The sequence below is a fragment of the Triticum dicoccoides genome, chromosome 6B, assembly GCF_002162155.2.
Source record: "Triticum dicoccoides isolate Atlit2015 ecotype Zavitan chromosome 6B, WEW_v2.0, whole genome shotgun sequence".
NCBI classification, from domain to species: Eukaryota; Viridiplantae; Streptophyta; class Magnoliopsida; order Poales; family Poaceae; genus Triticum; species Triticum dicoccoides.
In genome coordinates, this window is record NC_041391.1 from 666,270,496 (window position 1) to 666,285,918 (window position 15,423).

General features: G+C 43.8%; 1 protein-coding gene across 1 annotated transcript; it reads left to right on the plus strand.

The window, feature by feature from the left end:
- The first annotated feature begins 9,294 nt into the window (after nucleotides 1-9,294).
- On the plus strand, nucleotides 9,295-15,423 carry LOC119323369 (ubiquitin carboxyl-terminal hydrolase 23-like). The gene is made up of 12 exons (XM_037597008.1): nucleotides 9,295-9,549; nucleotides 10,259-10,376; nucleotides 11,241-11,351; nucleotides 11,481-11,653; nucleotides 11,755-12,081; nucleotides 12,187-12,312; nucleotides 12,464-13,177; nucleotides 13,269-13,433; nucleotides 13,542-13,637; nucleotides 13,764-14,721; nucleotides 14,844-14,937; nucleotides 15,021-15,423. Exons 1-12 carry the CDS (start codon nucleotides 9,331-9,333, stop codon nucleotides 15,181-15,183), a joined length of 3,264 nt encoding a protein of 1,087 aa, XP_037452905.1. The 5' UTR covers nucleotides 9,295-9,330; the 3' UTR covers nucleotides 15,184-15,423.

The following is a 15,423-nucleotide window of genomic DNA, read 5'->3' on the forward strand; positions in this document are numbered from 1 at the left end:
AACTGGATATGTGCATTTGATTCCACTCATAATATGAGAAATGCACAAATTAAGGAGGAACTCATACTATATCGGCCGTCTAGATTTTTCTTCCATTTTGGCACTTGTTGCCAATGGGGGAGAAGTTTAGAGGGTTTTGGACTTGTTGCATGGATGTGTATATAGAGGAAACTCCACCAAGTTATTTCCTATGCATATATTGTGGGGGAGTTTGCTCTATATATTGTGGTTCTACTAGCATCAAATTCTTGTGTAGTATTTCGACGCTAGTACAACTGGTTTTGATGAAGTGGGTTGGTTCCTGTCATTCATGCTTATCTACTTTTGTTGTGCTTTCTCATTGCATGGATGTGTATATAGAGGAAACTCCACCAAGTTATTTCCTGTGCATATATTGTGGGGGAGTTTGCTCTATATATTGTGCTTCTACTAGCATCAAATTCTTGTGTAGTATTTCGATGCTAGTACAAGTGGTTTTGATAACATCAACTATCTTTGTGATGTTTGAAGCTATCAAAACCACCTCAAGTATACAATTTATTCTCGGATAGATTGCATACTTGTTTTAAATTCATTATATAAACCCTCTTGTTGAGATTGTCATCAATTACCAAAATGGGGGAGATTGAAAGGGCATGTAGCCCCTAAGTGTGGTTTTGGTAATTAAATGACAATCTCTATGGACTAATGTTTTCAGTGAGATATATTTGAAGGTTTTGTCCATAGATAGTGCCTCAAGGATATTGGACGGAATCAAGGATGAAGTCCATATATATGAAGATAGTGCCTCAAGGATTGGACGGAATCAAGGATGAAGTCCATATATATATGAAGATAGTGCCTCAAGGATATTGGACAGAATCAAGGATGAAGTCCATATATATGAAGATATATTTGCCCTATGCTTTGGTACTAAATGACAATTCCTATGGAGCATCAAGTGCATTGAATCTTATATGAAGATATGTTCCATAGTGATGCTTGAAGTGCATTGGGCTGTTTTGTGAAGTCTGCCATCAAAGCATCCGAAGAAGTCCTCATGGTATCCTTCTCTGGATACCCCGTGCACACGGGCTTGTACCGTGCGCACGAGGTCGAGTGTCAACCCTCTGGATACCCCATGCTTACTTGGCCTAGGTGTTGGCTCTCGAGATCCCATATCCAGTGAGGTTTCAAGTTGGTCTTCGGGTACTTCTATTGAAGCCATCAAGATTGGTTTCAATGCCTAATCTAATTATGTTCATGATGGAGTGCATTGGAGGATCTCAAAGATTGATATATTTGGGCTTCTGAGGATCAAGGCTTGAGAGAGTAATCAAAGAGAAGAATTCAAGTTATGGTCTCAATACAAGATCATGGTGAGATCATGTGTTGGGTTTCGGTTGATCAAGTCTTGAAGCAAGCAACTAGAGTGACGAATTCATTATGCCTCTCAAGAGATTGTCATGGAGTTTTTAGAAGGGCAAGTGGTGACCAAGATGATATTCATAGTGGAACTTGATATGGTCATGGAAGAGTCTTTGGTGATATAGTCTTGAAGCAATGAAGGGAAATGAAGAGTTCATTGTGGCTTTCAAGAAACCAAGATGGAGCTTCGCGTAAAGATGTTGGTTGACCAAGATGAAGCTCAAAGATTATATCTAAGTGGTCAACTCTCAAAGCACAAACATTGTACCATGTGAGATCAAGTGATCTAGTGGTATGGTAAGTAATTGTGAATTGTGCTTTGTTACCTAACCCATGCTATGTGTTTGGTATGTCTATGTGGGTTAGGTGTTTCTCATGGGCTTGCATCAAAAGGAAAGATCTCAAGTAGCCTATGTGTGGATGACATCAAGTGGTGATGGTCATCGGGTTCGAGGATTCCAAGTGCAAGATGAGAAGCCGGAGGTTATATGCTTTGAAGCTTGCGGTCCACATCATGATAATTCTCATGTGAAGATGGGCTTAAGTTAAGGCTTCGCTCATTGCAATATGAGGAATCAATTCAAGCATCTTCACCAAGTGGTTGTGGACAAGAAAGGGATTCCAACTTGAGACAAGCATTGGAGTCATCACCAAGCTCAAGTTGAATATGCAAGGCAAAGGTATACCTTAGCTAGGTTTTCCTAGTTTTGCCGGTCTCATGGTGCTTGGAGGGAGACCGGATTATAGGTTTGATAGCCGTACTATCAAGAGGGACTCTCGGGCAAGTAGCTTGATCATGTCGCATGTAGAGAGCTCAAACCTTTGCATTACTTGCATCATTATTTATTGTTGATCTTGGGTGGTTCTCTATGTGAGGACCTTGGGCTTTTCCATAGCTTCAAAACAAGCCCAAGATCATCGAATTCGGAGTCCGTATGCCAAAGTTATCGCTGTTTTAGTGGGCTGCTGCAGGCTGTTCTGGGTACCCCGTGGACACGGGTTTTTTGACCCCCATGGGCACGGGCCCCCCATGCCCACGGGCTTGTACCGTGCGCACGGGACCCCATGGGCACGGGGTCTAAACCCCAGTGGGCACGGGGTGTCCAGGAAGTGTCCGTTGGAGCCCCAACCGCTAGTTTTGGAAGTTGGCTATAAAAGAGCCCTTCCTCCCCACCGGTTTGGGGGTTGTTCATTCACATTCTAAACATCATTTTGAGCCTCTTACCACCTCTCCCAAACCCCTATCTCCCTTCTAAGTGAAGGGTGGTTTGTGGATGGATCTTGGAGTCATTCGTTGATTTCCTCCATTGCATCCCCTCTCTTCAATCTCCCACTTTCTTGAGTTGCATCTTGTGAGATTGAGAGTGAGTTGAGCATTTGTTGCTTGACCTTGCATTGCATATGTTGCATTGGTTTGAGCTCCCCGCATCGATTTGTTCGTGTGAGAGCCCGTGAGTTTATTACTCTTGGAGGCTTTGCCTCCTAGACGGTTTGGTGATATATTGAGAAGATTGTGAAGAGGCCTATGTGGCCAAGGTTCTCCCGGAAGCTTCCTTTTGTGGTGTGCTCCGAGGAAGGGTGTTAAAGTGGCCTAGGTGGTCAAGTTCCTCCGGAAGCTTCCGTGGTTGTGGTGTGCTCCGGAGAGGTTTGTAAAGGTGTGGTGGTCGCCTTCAAGACCAACCCCGAGTGAATTGAGGCTCATCCGTTGGGGGTGACTCGAAAGGGAGAATACGGTGAGTCACTTGGTGACGCCCCGGAGCTTTGGCTACGGCACCGCTCTAACGGAGATTAGCACTCTCACGAGTGTGAACTTCGGGATAAATCCGCGTCCCCGACTCACTTGTGGTTATCTCATACCCACACCCTTTACTTTCCGCTATTCATACTTGCCCATATTGATATATCTTGTGATAGTTGAATTGCTTAGTTGTTCCTTCATTTCCATATCTTGTGATATAGTTTGTGCTTGCTAGTTTGCTTAATTGCCTATCTTGTTTAGCATAGGTTGTTGGTGCACTTAGTTGAGCGTAGCATTTTTGGGATTTGTGCTTGAAAAGTATCCGTTAGTTTAATTCCGCATTAGGATAAAGCCAAATCCGTAAAAGTTTTAAAACTCCTATTCACCCCCCTCTAGTCGTCATCTAGATCATTTCAGTAATGCTTCATCCCGCAACTAAATCATTAGTCACATTGCTTGCAAGGCTTATAGTGATGAGTACTACCGAGAGGGCCCAGAGATACCTCTCCGAAACATGGAGTGACAAATCCTAATCTTGATCTATGCCAACCCAAAAAACACCTTCGGAGACACCTGTAGAGCATCTTTATAATTACCCTTTTACGCTGTGACGTTTTATAGCACACAAGGTGTTCCTCTGGTATTCGGGAGTTGCATAATCTCATATTCTGAGGGACATGTATAAGTCATGAAGAAAGCAGTAGCAATGAAACTGTAACGATCATAATGCCAAGCTAACGGATGGGTCATGTCCATCACATCATTCTCCTAATGATGTGATCCCGTTTATCAAATGACAACACATGTCTATGGTTAGGAAACATAACCATCTTTGATTAACGAGCTAGTCTAGTAGAGGCATATTAGGGACACTATGTTTTGTCTATGTATTCACACATGTACTAAGTTTCCAGTTAATACAATTCAAGTATGAATAATAAACATTTATCATGATATAAGGAAATAAATAATAACTTTATTATTGCCTCTAGGACATATTTCCTTCAATTAGAACACCACTTTAGTCTGCATCAAGCCCTTTCAAGGTTGAGTCGTACGGCCAAAGGAGTTTTGATCTATTTATTCTTAAATGTAGCATGATTCAATGCTAGCCAAATAGCCCAACATATAGAAGCCAAACCAATTGTATAAAGTTTTTCGTTCACTGGAAAGAAAGTATAACACCACACATAATATTTCCACGGAGAATTGGGACAAAGATTAGTTCACCACATCAAAACCACCCAAGCCACAAGACTCAGGAAAAAAAGCGTCGTGACTCGGGACAAAGTCTTGGAATGAAGATACTTGTTGTGTAGTAAATGATCCACACTCCATCTCCTTCTGAAGCAAGCCTGTACAACCACTACTAAGGATTCATTTGTTCTTAATCTCGAGGGTTTCAATGCCGATACCCCCTTGGTCTTTAGGACGGAATAATATATCGCACCTCGCCAAACGATATTTAGTTTTGTGTTCATCACTCTGCCAACTCTACAACCACTACTAAGGATCCATTTGTTCTTAATCTCGAGGTTTTCAATGCCGATACCCCCTTGGTCTTTAGGACGGCATAATATATCGCACCTCACCGAACGATATTTAGTTTTGTGTTCATCACTCTGCCAAATCTAGATCGGCGAAAATCAAGTCTTTTCGGCACACCTATCGGAACCTCAAAGAAGATAACATGAACAAAGGAAGCTCGTGAGCACCAAATTTACAAGGATCAACCAGCCATCATAAGACATTAGTTTACCTTCCCAACAACTAAGCTTCTTTTCAAACATGTCCTCAATACATTTCCACTCTTCATTAGTGATTTTTTGATGGTGTATTGGTATCCAAGATAAATAAACAGGAGCTTACCAATTTCACAACCAAATAATTGTTTGTAATGATTTTCTTCCTCTTTGGCGCATCCAAAGCATAATAACTCACTCTTGTCAAAATTTATTTTAAGACGGGACAATTGTTCAAAAAAACAAAGAATCATTTTCAAATTAATTTCAAATTTACCGCCTCCATATCATGTTCCATGAAAAATGATAGTATCGTCGGCATATTGTAGAATGGACCCCCATTCGCTGGATAAGGGATAAGACCGTGTACCTGGCCATTCGCTTTGCCCTTGCTATGTGGACTGCCAACATATCCACAACTATGTTTAAAAGGATTGGAGACAAAGGATCCCCTGTCGCAAACCTTTCTAAGTTTGGAAATAGTGACTGGCATGATCATTCACCTTCACCCCAACACTACCCCCTGAATGAAAGTCTGAACCTGCCGCCGCCAAGCAGGATAAAAACCTTCACTTGCAGAGCCTGTTGTAAATAAGGCCACTTGACTTTATCATAGACTTTCTCAAAATCCACTTGACGACTTTGTCAAGTTTCTTAGAGATTAACTCATGAATATTTTCATGTAAGATGACCACCCCCTCCAGGATGTCATGTCAAAGGCATTTGTGTCGGGTGAACCACGGTATGTGCTATAGCTATTAGCCTATTTGTACCCACTTTGCTAAAATCTTGAAGGTAACATTTAGCAGACAAATAGGGTGGAATTGTTCAATCCTCACCTCCTCTTTCTTCCTAGGAAGAAAAGTATTCATCCCAAACTTGAGCTTAAATAATTGTAACTCGCCATTGAATAAGTCCTCAAACATGGACATTAGATCACCATTAATCTTCCCCCAACACCTTTGATAAAATTCTGCTGGGATACCACATGGTCGCGGTGATTTTAGTAAATTGAATAGGTTCTCCAAGAACACATGAGCACAACATAAACCCAGAATTCAATTAATGATGATTAAAAAACACAATTCAATTAATTGCACAAGTGCTTTTTTGCGAGAAAATTTTCGATCTATTCATCTTCAATCATGGCAATATAATAAACACTAGAAATAATAAAAATTACATACAGACCGTAGACCACCTAACGATGACTACAAGCAGAAGTGAGCCGAAGGTGCGCCGCCGTCATCGCCCCTCCCTCCTCGGAGCCGAGCAAAACTTGTTGTACTAGACAATCGGGAATTTGTCGTGTTAAGGGCTCATAGGACCAGCGGAACAACCGCTATCGATGAAGAGTAGTGTAGATCGGAACGATCCAACCTGAATACACACAAACATAGACAAACTACGATCAAATCCGGGTAGGAAGGGGGGAAATGTGGACGGGTAGGGTTTCGATGCCGGCGGCTGACTTAAATAGCCGAGCTAGGGCACTACGTGTCCTACCGGTGTGGTGCCACATGACGCCATCGATCTGACGGAGGAGACGAGCTTCGGCCGTCGAGTATCGAAATGTTTTCAAGTGGGACCCCATCGTCAGTCCGATGTGGCGGACGCGCCCGGGCACGCCCAGTAGCCCTCATATCTACCCTAGATTTGGGAATGGATATGAGGGGTGCCGGTCAGCCAGGACATTTGAGGCCCGTTTGCGGCGCTCATCTGGGTCACATTTTTAAGACAGGTCAATGACTGGGTGGTCCGCCCAGGCGTTTGAGGCGGGTTTGGGACGCCCGCCTGAATATGCTCTTAACATATGTGCTTCCACATGATAAAAATTGTTGTATATATTAGATTTAGGAAAAAAAATCCAAAATAAACGTTAAATTTATAGTCGAAAGCTAAATCAAACCCTAAACTTGCAATCCCGGAAATCAGCACACCTAATTTTTTGATCCCGGTCTATTTTGAACCTTGGGCCCGTTTAGCTGGTATTCGCTGATGTGTCAAGTCAAATCCCTGGGCGTTGACCGGCTGGCAGGACATTAAGACGAATCGGGCCGGCCCATTAGAATAATCACTCGTGCTGCTATGTTTTTTCTTTTCCATTTTTTTGTTATTTATTTTCATAATGACAATAAATATTTAGTACATTTGTAATAACAACGAACTTTTTTCTTATATAACTACACAAAGCCATTTGTCTTTTATAAGGAGCGACGAAAAATTACTAGGCGGCAAAAGAAAAATACTCTATACAGCGTATTCACAAGACTCCAACTCTGGTTCTCGCATTCAGAGAGCAACCCCAGCTAGCCACTGGCCCTGAAGGTTGCACATGACGCTAGGTAGTCACATTTATAAGAACAGACAGGAGCGTACATATATCTAAACATTTTAGAAAATCAAACATTTCATGAAAAAAAAGTTGAACAATTTCGAAATGCTCATTTTTAACGCAAATAATTTATGAAATTCCAAAAACATCTGTAAGGAAAATGTGACACAATTCTGAACATATTTTGATAAATGTAAATAATTTTTTAAATCACGAACAGTTTTAAAAATTTAGACAGAACTTGAGAACTCCAAAAATTTTTGGTTAAACACCAAACAGTTTTTAGTTTGTGGCAAAATTAGAAAACATGAACATTTTTTAACTATTCAACAATTTATGAAATGCTTTAACATTTTTGAATTTATGAACAAAATTATAGTAAACATTTTTTGAAGGTCTGTGTGTATTTTGTTTTCAGGATTCAAGAATTGTTCCCTTTTTATTGTTATTTTTATGTTTCGAAGAGTATTCGCTTTGTAAAAACTGATTGTGTTTTCAAAAAATTTGTTCCTTTTATCAAAAGTATTCGGAATTAAAAAAAGTGTTCGCACCTTAGAATAGCTTGGGGATTTCAAAAAAAAAATACGTTTCCAAAATTTGTTTGCTCGCAAAAAATGTTTCCAAATCTCGAGCTGGTGTCTGATTAATTATGTTTGGGCTTCTACTTGTTGCACTAATGTAATCTACTCTGGTGGCTAGCAAGTGGATATCGATAGGCCAAGGCACAAAATCGACTCCGCCCGCAGTCTTATTTTTGGTTATTTTTACGTCGCACTTACGAAAAAGTAAAACGAAAAAAAGAAAAAAAATCTCCCTTCACGCCTGATGGGCCGGCCCAATCGTGTCTGTAGCCAACAATCCTGGGAGTGCCACGTCGACAATCCCTGTTTGGAAACGCCTTCAAGGTTTAAAATAGACCGGGATTAATGAGTTCGGTGTGCTGATTTCTAGGATTGCAAGTTCAGGGTTTGATTTAGCTTTCATCTACAAGTTCAAGGTTTATTTTGAACTTTTTCCTTAGATTTATCCGCTTGATCCACTAGCACCGATCGTATCTACGCATGTGAATCCTGTAGCATGCAAAATGCATTTGTGCATTCTAAGCGGGGTTTTAAATCACATTGCATTCAATTGCGACGAGTGTACACATTTTTGTGCTAAGATATTTTCATTCTCACACAGAAATCTCTTACGTAGCTAAAACCATAAGAACTGAATTAATATCCTACACAACATTTAGAAAAACTACATCTCCATCATCAAAAAGGAAAAAAACACTACATGTCCAATTCCGCGGCACCGGGCAACACGGGGTATCGTCTGGTTTCTCTAGTGGCTTCTCCCGTAAGATATTCCCTCACCAGCTTCTTCCGTAAGCCGCCTGTCACCTTATTTTTTTTGCGCATAAAAACCTGGCCTCAGAATCGCATTCCCTCTTCTACTATTGCCAAACACGAGGCAAACCTGGTTCCGGCACAGGGCTTCGCCACGGAATGGTCGTGGTCGGGTTATCGAACCACCCCATCGCCGAAGAGGCCACTCTCGCCGCGTCGTCGGATAACCTCGCCGTCGGCCACTACGCCCTCAGCGCGCCGCACCGGCTCCTGGCCCGACGTGCACGGCCCCGTCTTCCCGCGGAGTGCACCAACCGGAATAAAATACGGGAGGATGGCACGCAACCACCACGCCAGCCTTTGCCTCCATCGAACGGACACGCACCCGAACCCCACCCGGCACCCAGCATCGCCAGCTCGTTCCGAACTTTCGGCTCAATCATCAGCTCGGCCTCGTCGCTTCCGCCGACCGGACCCGACCGCCCGCCGCGCCGTCTCCTCTGCAACCATGGGCCCGGCTAACCGACGCTCCGGATGGGCGCTCTACCCCCAGCGGCCTGATCCCAGCCGTCCACCCGCCAAGGGCTACGTCGGTTACGATCACAAACCCCACGGCCGCCCGTCTCCGTGGGCGGTGGGCCGCACCAGACCCGCCCCCAAGCCGGTCGATCGAGGCCGCACGTTTTAAACCCCCAGCGAATTAGACCCGGAATCAAGCAGGCTAATCGGCCCTCCGATCCGCCCAGCTGGCCCGCTGCGCGGAACCCTAGACGAATGGGCGAGGCGGCGGCGGCGCACCGGAGGATCCAGTTCCACGCGGCGGCGAGGCAGGGGGCGGGGGCGGCCGGAGGGGCCCCGATGCGGAGGCCGTACCAGAACCCCGACAGGCGCTTGGCGCTAGCGGCGGCGGCGGCGCGGGAGAAGAAGGGCGAAGCGGGCGCGGGCGGGCTCGATCGGGAGCTCGCCGCCGCCAGGGTCTACCTGCGAAGAATCGTGAGTGCGCGCGCGCCCGCACATTATTTTTCGGGATTTTTTTTGTTTGGATTTGGGAATTTGCGAATTGGCTCGTGAGTGCGGCACTGGAGCCGCAGTCTGTTGGGTTTTTACTCGCAGGAATTCCTCATATTCGCTCGTGGTGAGCTGAATTTCGCAGTTCTGCACTTCGGCAAGTGTTTTTTTGGGGGCTCACTGACGAGATTTTGGGGTTGGAAATGATGACTCTGTTTTTGGGGTCGGTTCTGATGGAAAATTTGTTGAACTCACTCTGTTTCCTTCGGAATTTGGCTAGTTGTGTTATCACCACCGTTTGATTTTTACATCGGGAATTTGCCAATACATATAAAATAATACCAGCGAAGTGAATTCACTGAGGTGCCCTGGCGTTTGATTTTATCTCTACGCCGATGCGCCAGAAACATGAGGCTGTAAAATAATACCAGCGAAGTGAATTCGCTGAGGTGCCGCCGATGCGCCTGAAACATGAGGCTGTGAAATAATACCAGCGAAGTGAATTTGCTGAGGTGCTGCCGATGTGCCTGAAACATGAGGCTGTAAAATAACCTCATCGAAGTGAATTCACTGAGGTGCCCTGGTGCCTGACCATTACCTGGGAATTTGTTGATGCCTGATACATGCATGATGCTGTACTTGTAATTCAAGTGAACTGAATTCACTGAGGTGCCCTCTTGTGTGCATAATGCAGGGGGCTGGCTTGCATAATCTCGGCAATACGTGCTACCTCAACTCGGTCCTGCAATGCCTGACGTACACAGAGCCCTTCGTGGCGTACCTGCAGAGCGGGAAGCACACGTCATCATCATGTAAGTTTGATGCCACTTGACAACCAAACCTATCAATTCGTCGCACGGGATAGTATGATGGTGTTGGCCGTGCGAGTCCCAACCGGTGAAACAGCCTTTCTTGCTGTCTTTGAACATTACACATTTTCTAGTAAAATGTTTAGTCTATGACCAAAAAAGCGCATTGGTTGATGTACACAACTGCCTGTCAGTACCTTGCAGTTGCATCCCAATTATTGCTTTTTGAGACAGTGTTCCTAGCAGCGAAACAGCATTTTGTTGCTGGTTGCGGATGACGCATTTGCCAGTAAAATGGTTTGTGTGCAACATGATTGGGGCAGCAGTTTTCAGCCCCCTGGTGGGATCTTTAGGTGTACATGGTTGATAGACCACTGCATATTAGTATGTTTGCGGTTGCATGGCAATTTTTGCTTCTTGAGACATTTCATTTGATTGAAAAGAATATTAGTTTTACCTCTTTGGCAGAATATTCCAATTTCATTTACTCCCTCCTAAGTCAAAAAGTCAATGCTTTCAAGTTTGACCAGTTATATGTGTAAAAATATGAAGATGAACAATACCAACTCAATATCAATATCCACCATGAGCTATATATTCATAATGTAGTTATTCAATATTGCAGTTTGTTGATATTTTCTTCTATATATTTGGTCAAACTTATTAATAGTTGACATTTTGACTGATTTATACACACCATCTATTTGGTGACGGAGGGAGTAATTATATGTGGTATATCTCATCACCAGTTCTGTAGTAGCAGAGCATCTGTTATCATTTATCAAAGAAGTATGGAAAAATATTCTCTCATTGGCAGTTGCTGCTTTTCTGACAGTACCAATACTGATTTAATTATTATTTGTTAAGGCCGAGCAGCTGGATTCTGTGCACTGTGTGCTCTCCAGAACCATGTTAGATGTGCCCTACAGTCAACTGGGAAGATATTGACACCGGTGCAGTTTGTGAAGAACTTAAAATGTATCCTTTCATGTGCTATAGCTTAACTTGACAGTATATTTTTCTTTTGAATTTAAATATTGAATCACGATAACTATCTAATTTTTCCAAATTCATCATTGAATTATGCTATCTTTAACTGCTAGACAGGCATTTCTCGTAGTTTTCGTTACTATAGGCAGGAAGATGCACACGAGCTAATGGTTAACTTACTTGAGTCCATGCACAAATGCTGTTTACCTTCGGGTATACCAAGTCAGTCTCCGAGTGCTTATGAGACCAGTCTAGTTCACAGAATATTTGGTGGCCGCTTAAGAAGTCAGGTAAGTTCTGTTAATTGGTCAATTACCATTATATTGGTAATATCGATGGCAAATGTATTCCTGATTTCATCACTGCGTGGCTATATTTATGGGCATTACAGGTGAGATGTGCAAGTTGCTCCCACTGTTCCAGCAAATTCGATCCTTTCCTGGATCTCAGTCTGGAAATTGCTAATGCTGCTACGTTGGTGAAAGCACTTCAAAATTTTACTGAAGAAGAGGCTTTAGATGGCGGGGAGAAGCAGTACAACTGCCAGAGCTGCAAGAAAAAAGTTGTGGCCAAGAAAAGATTTACAATTGATAAGGCTCCTGATGTATTGACAATTCATCTGAAGCGTTTTAGTCCTTTTAACCCTGGTCAAAAGATCAACAAAAAAGTGGATTTTCAGTCAACTTTGAACTTGAAGCCATTTGTCAGTAATTCAGAAGTGAGTAACTAGTTGACGAAAGTATTAATCTTCCGATTCTAGTTTTGTATTTGTCTCTAGTGAACCTCTCCTTACAACTTACTGTGGTTATGTTCATATCTGAAGGGCATGGATTTCAGATACAGTCTTTATGGTGTGTTGGTTCATGCTGGCTGGAATACACAATCAGGTCACTATTATTGCTTTGTTCGGACTTCTAGTGGGATTTGGCACAATCTTGATGATAACGAGGTAGAATTTTAGTTTTCCAATGAATTTGCACTCATGTAAACTTCTGCCAAACTTTGGTGCAAGCTTTTCGTACTGTCTTTGTATACCTGCATTTACCATGTCTTGTACTGTCTTTCTTCTTCTGATGTTCATTATTTGTGGATACTTCCAGGTTTGCCAAGTTCGTGAGGCAGATGTATTGAGGCAGAAAGCCTATATGTTATTCTATGTGCGTGACAGGGTGAGGAGCTCAGTGATGTTCAAAAATAATGGTGCTGCTGGTTCGTTAGTTAAGAATGCTATTTCTGAGAAGACCGCTAATATGAATGGCACAATTCGAAACGGTTTAATGGAAGCAAAATTGAATGTTCCCTCATTTACCAATGGAGATGTTAAGTCGCAGAAGCAGAACCCAGATGATGGTCGTCCTAGCATTTTTGGCAGCAGCTCACAAGGCCAGTGTTCAAAATATTCTAGCAGTACTGGAGTTATTGAAGCCGCAGCTGTCCAAAACAATGGTGTCCAAAACAATGGTATGGTTTCAGTACAGACAGCTGCTGCTACCTTGTCCATCAACACAACCAAGACAACTTCAGATAGTGCAAGGGAGATAGTTTCATCAGCACAGCCTGATGTTACTGTTCCTCATAATTCAAGCTGTGACCCGAAGGCGTATGAGAAGCCATTGCAAGAACAGCAACCTGAGTCCGATGGTGCATTTACTGATTCAGGTAAAGGCAGTACTGCTGCCTTGCCCATATGCAATGGCGGTGATGGGATGTTGGAAGAAAATCACCAGGCTTCTGAACCTCGAACAGATCCATGTGGCGAACAAACTCTCAATACAAGTAAGCCAGCGGAAAGTGCAGAAATAAAGAAAACCAAGGTAATCATATGATGCTTGCCGTTGGTCTTTGCATTAGTATAATTTTATATTTGAGTGTTAACACTATTGCTTTCTGTTCCCAACATGGCAGCATACGATGCTTTCTGTTTCTAATGGAACAATGCCCAGTAGAGAAGATTTAACCTGCTGTAATGAAGCTAAAGAGTCAGCAGAGTCTGGGAAGCAACCTGATGAAATAGCTATGGAGGAGCTTTCTGCGGAGAGCACAGGTGCTATAACAAATGCAGTGGAGCAGGTATCCAATCAATCACCTGTCCATTCCCTCACCCCCCTACATGCATGAAAAGAAGTAACAATCATACTTATGCATGTAGATTTAATTTGTGAAACATTGTTTCTGCAGACTTCAGTCCAGACTAAAACAGCAGAGGTTGGCCAGGCTACGGTGGAGGAGCTTTATGTGAAGGACACCGACTGCATTGCAAATGCACAGGAGCAGGTACCCCCCTCCGCCCCCTCTCCGTTTGGATTACATAATGATGATGCAGATCATGGCCCATTAATATAACACCGGCCATAGCATGTCTTGGCTCTATTTGGATGTAACTTGATTTTCCAAATGCAGGCTTCTATGCAGAACAAAGATCTGGTAGCTGGGCAGGCTCACTCTGAGGCACACATCTATTCTGAAGTTTCCGCACAGCCGATCTGCCCTGAAGTTTCTTCACTGGCGATCTGCCCTGAAGTTTCTCCACGGGCGATCTGCCCTGAAGTTTCCGCACAGGCGATCTGCCCTGAAGTTCCTCCACAGGCGATCTGCCCTGAAGTTTCTGCACAGGCGATCTGCCCTGAAGTTTCTCCACAGGCGATCTGCCCTGAAGTGTCCGCACAGGCGATCTGCCCTGAAGATCCTGCACAGGCGATCTGCCCTGAAGTGTCCGCACAGGCGATCTGCCCTGAAGTTCCTGCACAGGTGATCTGCCCTGAAGTTCCTGCACACGTGATCTGCCCTGAAGCTTCTGCCCAGGTGATTTGCCCTGAAGACCCTGCACAAGTGTTGGATAAGGATCCATGCCATGGTAATTTACGTACAATGAAGGATTTGAAGTCCAAGAAGCATACGGATTATTCAACTGTGCACTTGCTTTTTGTGTCCAAGCAACCTTTACTTGCTGCACTAAAACTGCACAAGAAAAGGAAACACAAAAGAGCTAAAAGGCAGTCCATTGACAATGGAATCATCGCTGATGATCAGCAGACATCAACATCAGAAACTGTTTTTACCAAGGACATATCATGTAAATCCCATAGAAGACGCAAACGCTCCCGCGCCCCTGCAAGTTCTGATAATGGTGTTGAGATATCCACGAAGAAACCACATCTCGCTGAGCGCTCCAGCAGTGCTGCTGATCTTCCCGTGGACAAGAAAGATGACAAGGATGCAACACCCGCTAGTGCCGAGCTACCAGGTCCATGCGTAAGCTCTGTTGCGGACCAGACTGATTCACGAAACAGCGCAGATGCAAACGAGAGAGTCCCCTCGCATTTCGATCTGCTCACGAGGGGTTTGAGTGAAATTACCGGTAAGCACATATAACTCTCTTCTGTTGCTAGCATATGCACAACCTTGCAGAAATGCGTTTCTCATTTTTCTTCGCTGCCATCAGCATTAAATATTTACAGTCTCATTGATTTTGTTTCGCAGTTCCACTGTGGGATGACACTGACATGTCGGGTAGAAAGTCAGAGTTTCAATATTCGAGAAGGGCCGAGAGTATTGGTTATGTGCTAGATGAATGGTAGGTTTGCAAACAGCGGTTAATTTCTTTGTGGTGCCAGGTTCTTTACTTTAGGGGATCACTCATCTCATGTTTGTTCCCAGGGACGAGCAGTATGACCGCGGGAAAAGGAAGAAGGTGAGGAAGCCACGGGAGGAGTCGAACGGACCGAACCCGTTCCAAGAGGCGGCCGATGTCAGAGCACGGCCGAGGAAGAGACCGAGATCCGACCAGGCCAGATGGGGAAACCAGCCTCGCAGGATATGACAAATCGCAGCCGACGATGTTGTTGTATCTATCACCCAGTTTTGCAGTGATCATTTTCATTTATTCTTGTTTTGCTTCCCTCCTTGGTGTACGTTACAGTAGTTGCTCTCTGTTTTTCCTCCAGTGTTTACCCCCCCATCCTTGGTGTGTTATGTAAGAGCCCTGACAGATATTCGAAGCATATTGTTCGTTTTCTGAGTGACCAGTGATCAGATCGAGCAACAAATCCAATATTTTGTA

Excerpts from the sequence above, each read along its gene's own strand:
- LOC119323369 (XM_037597008.1), top strand. The coding sequence starts at position 9,331 with ATGGGCGAGGCGGCGGCGGCGCACCGGAGGATCCAGTTCCACGCGGCG. Across the intron at positions 13,178-13,268 it reads CAGAAATAAAGAAAACCAAG|CATACGATGCTTTCTGTTTC; the intron begins GTAATCATATGA and ends CCAACATGGCAG. Across the intron at positions 14,938-15,020 it reads GGTTATGTGCTAGATGAATG|GGACGAGCAGTATGACCGCG; the intron begins GTAGGTTTGCAA and ends GTTTGTTCCCAG.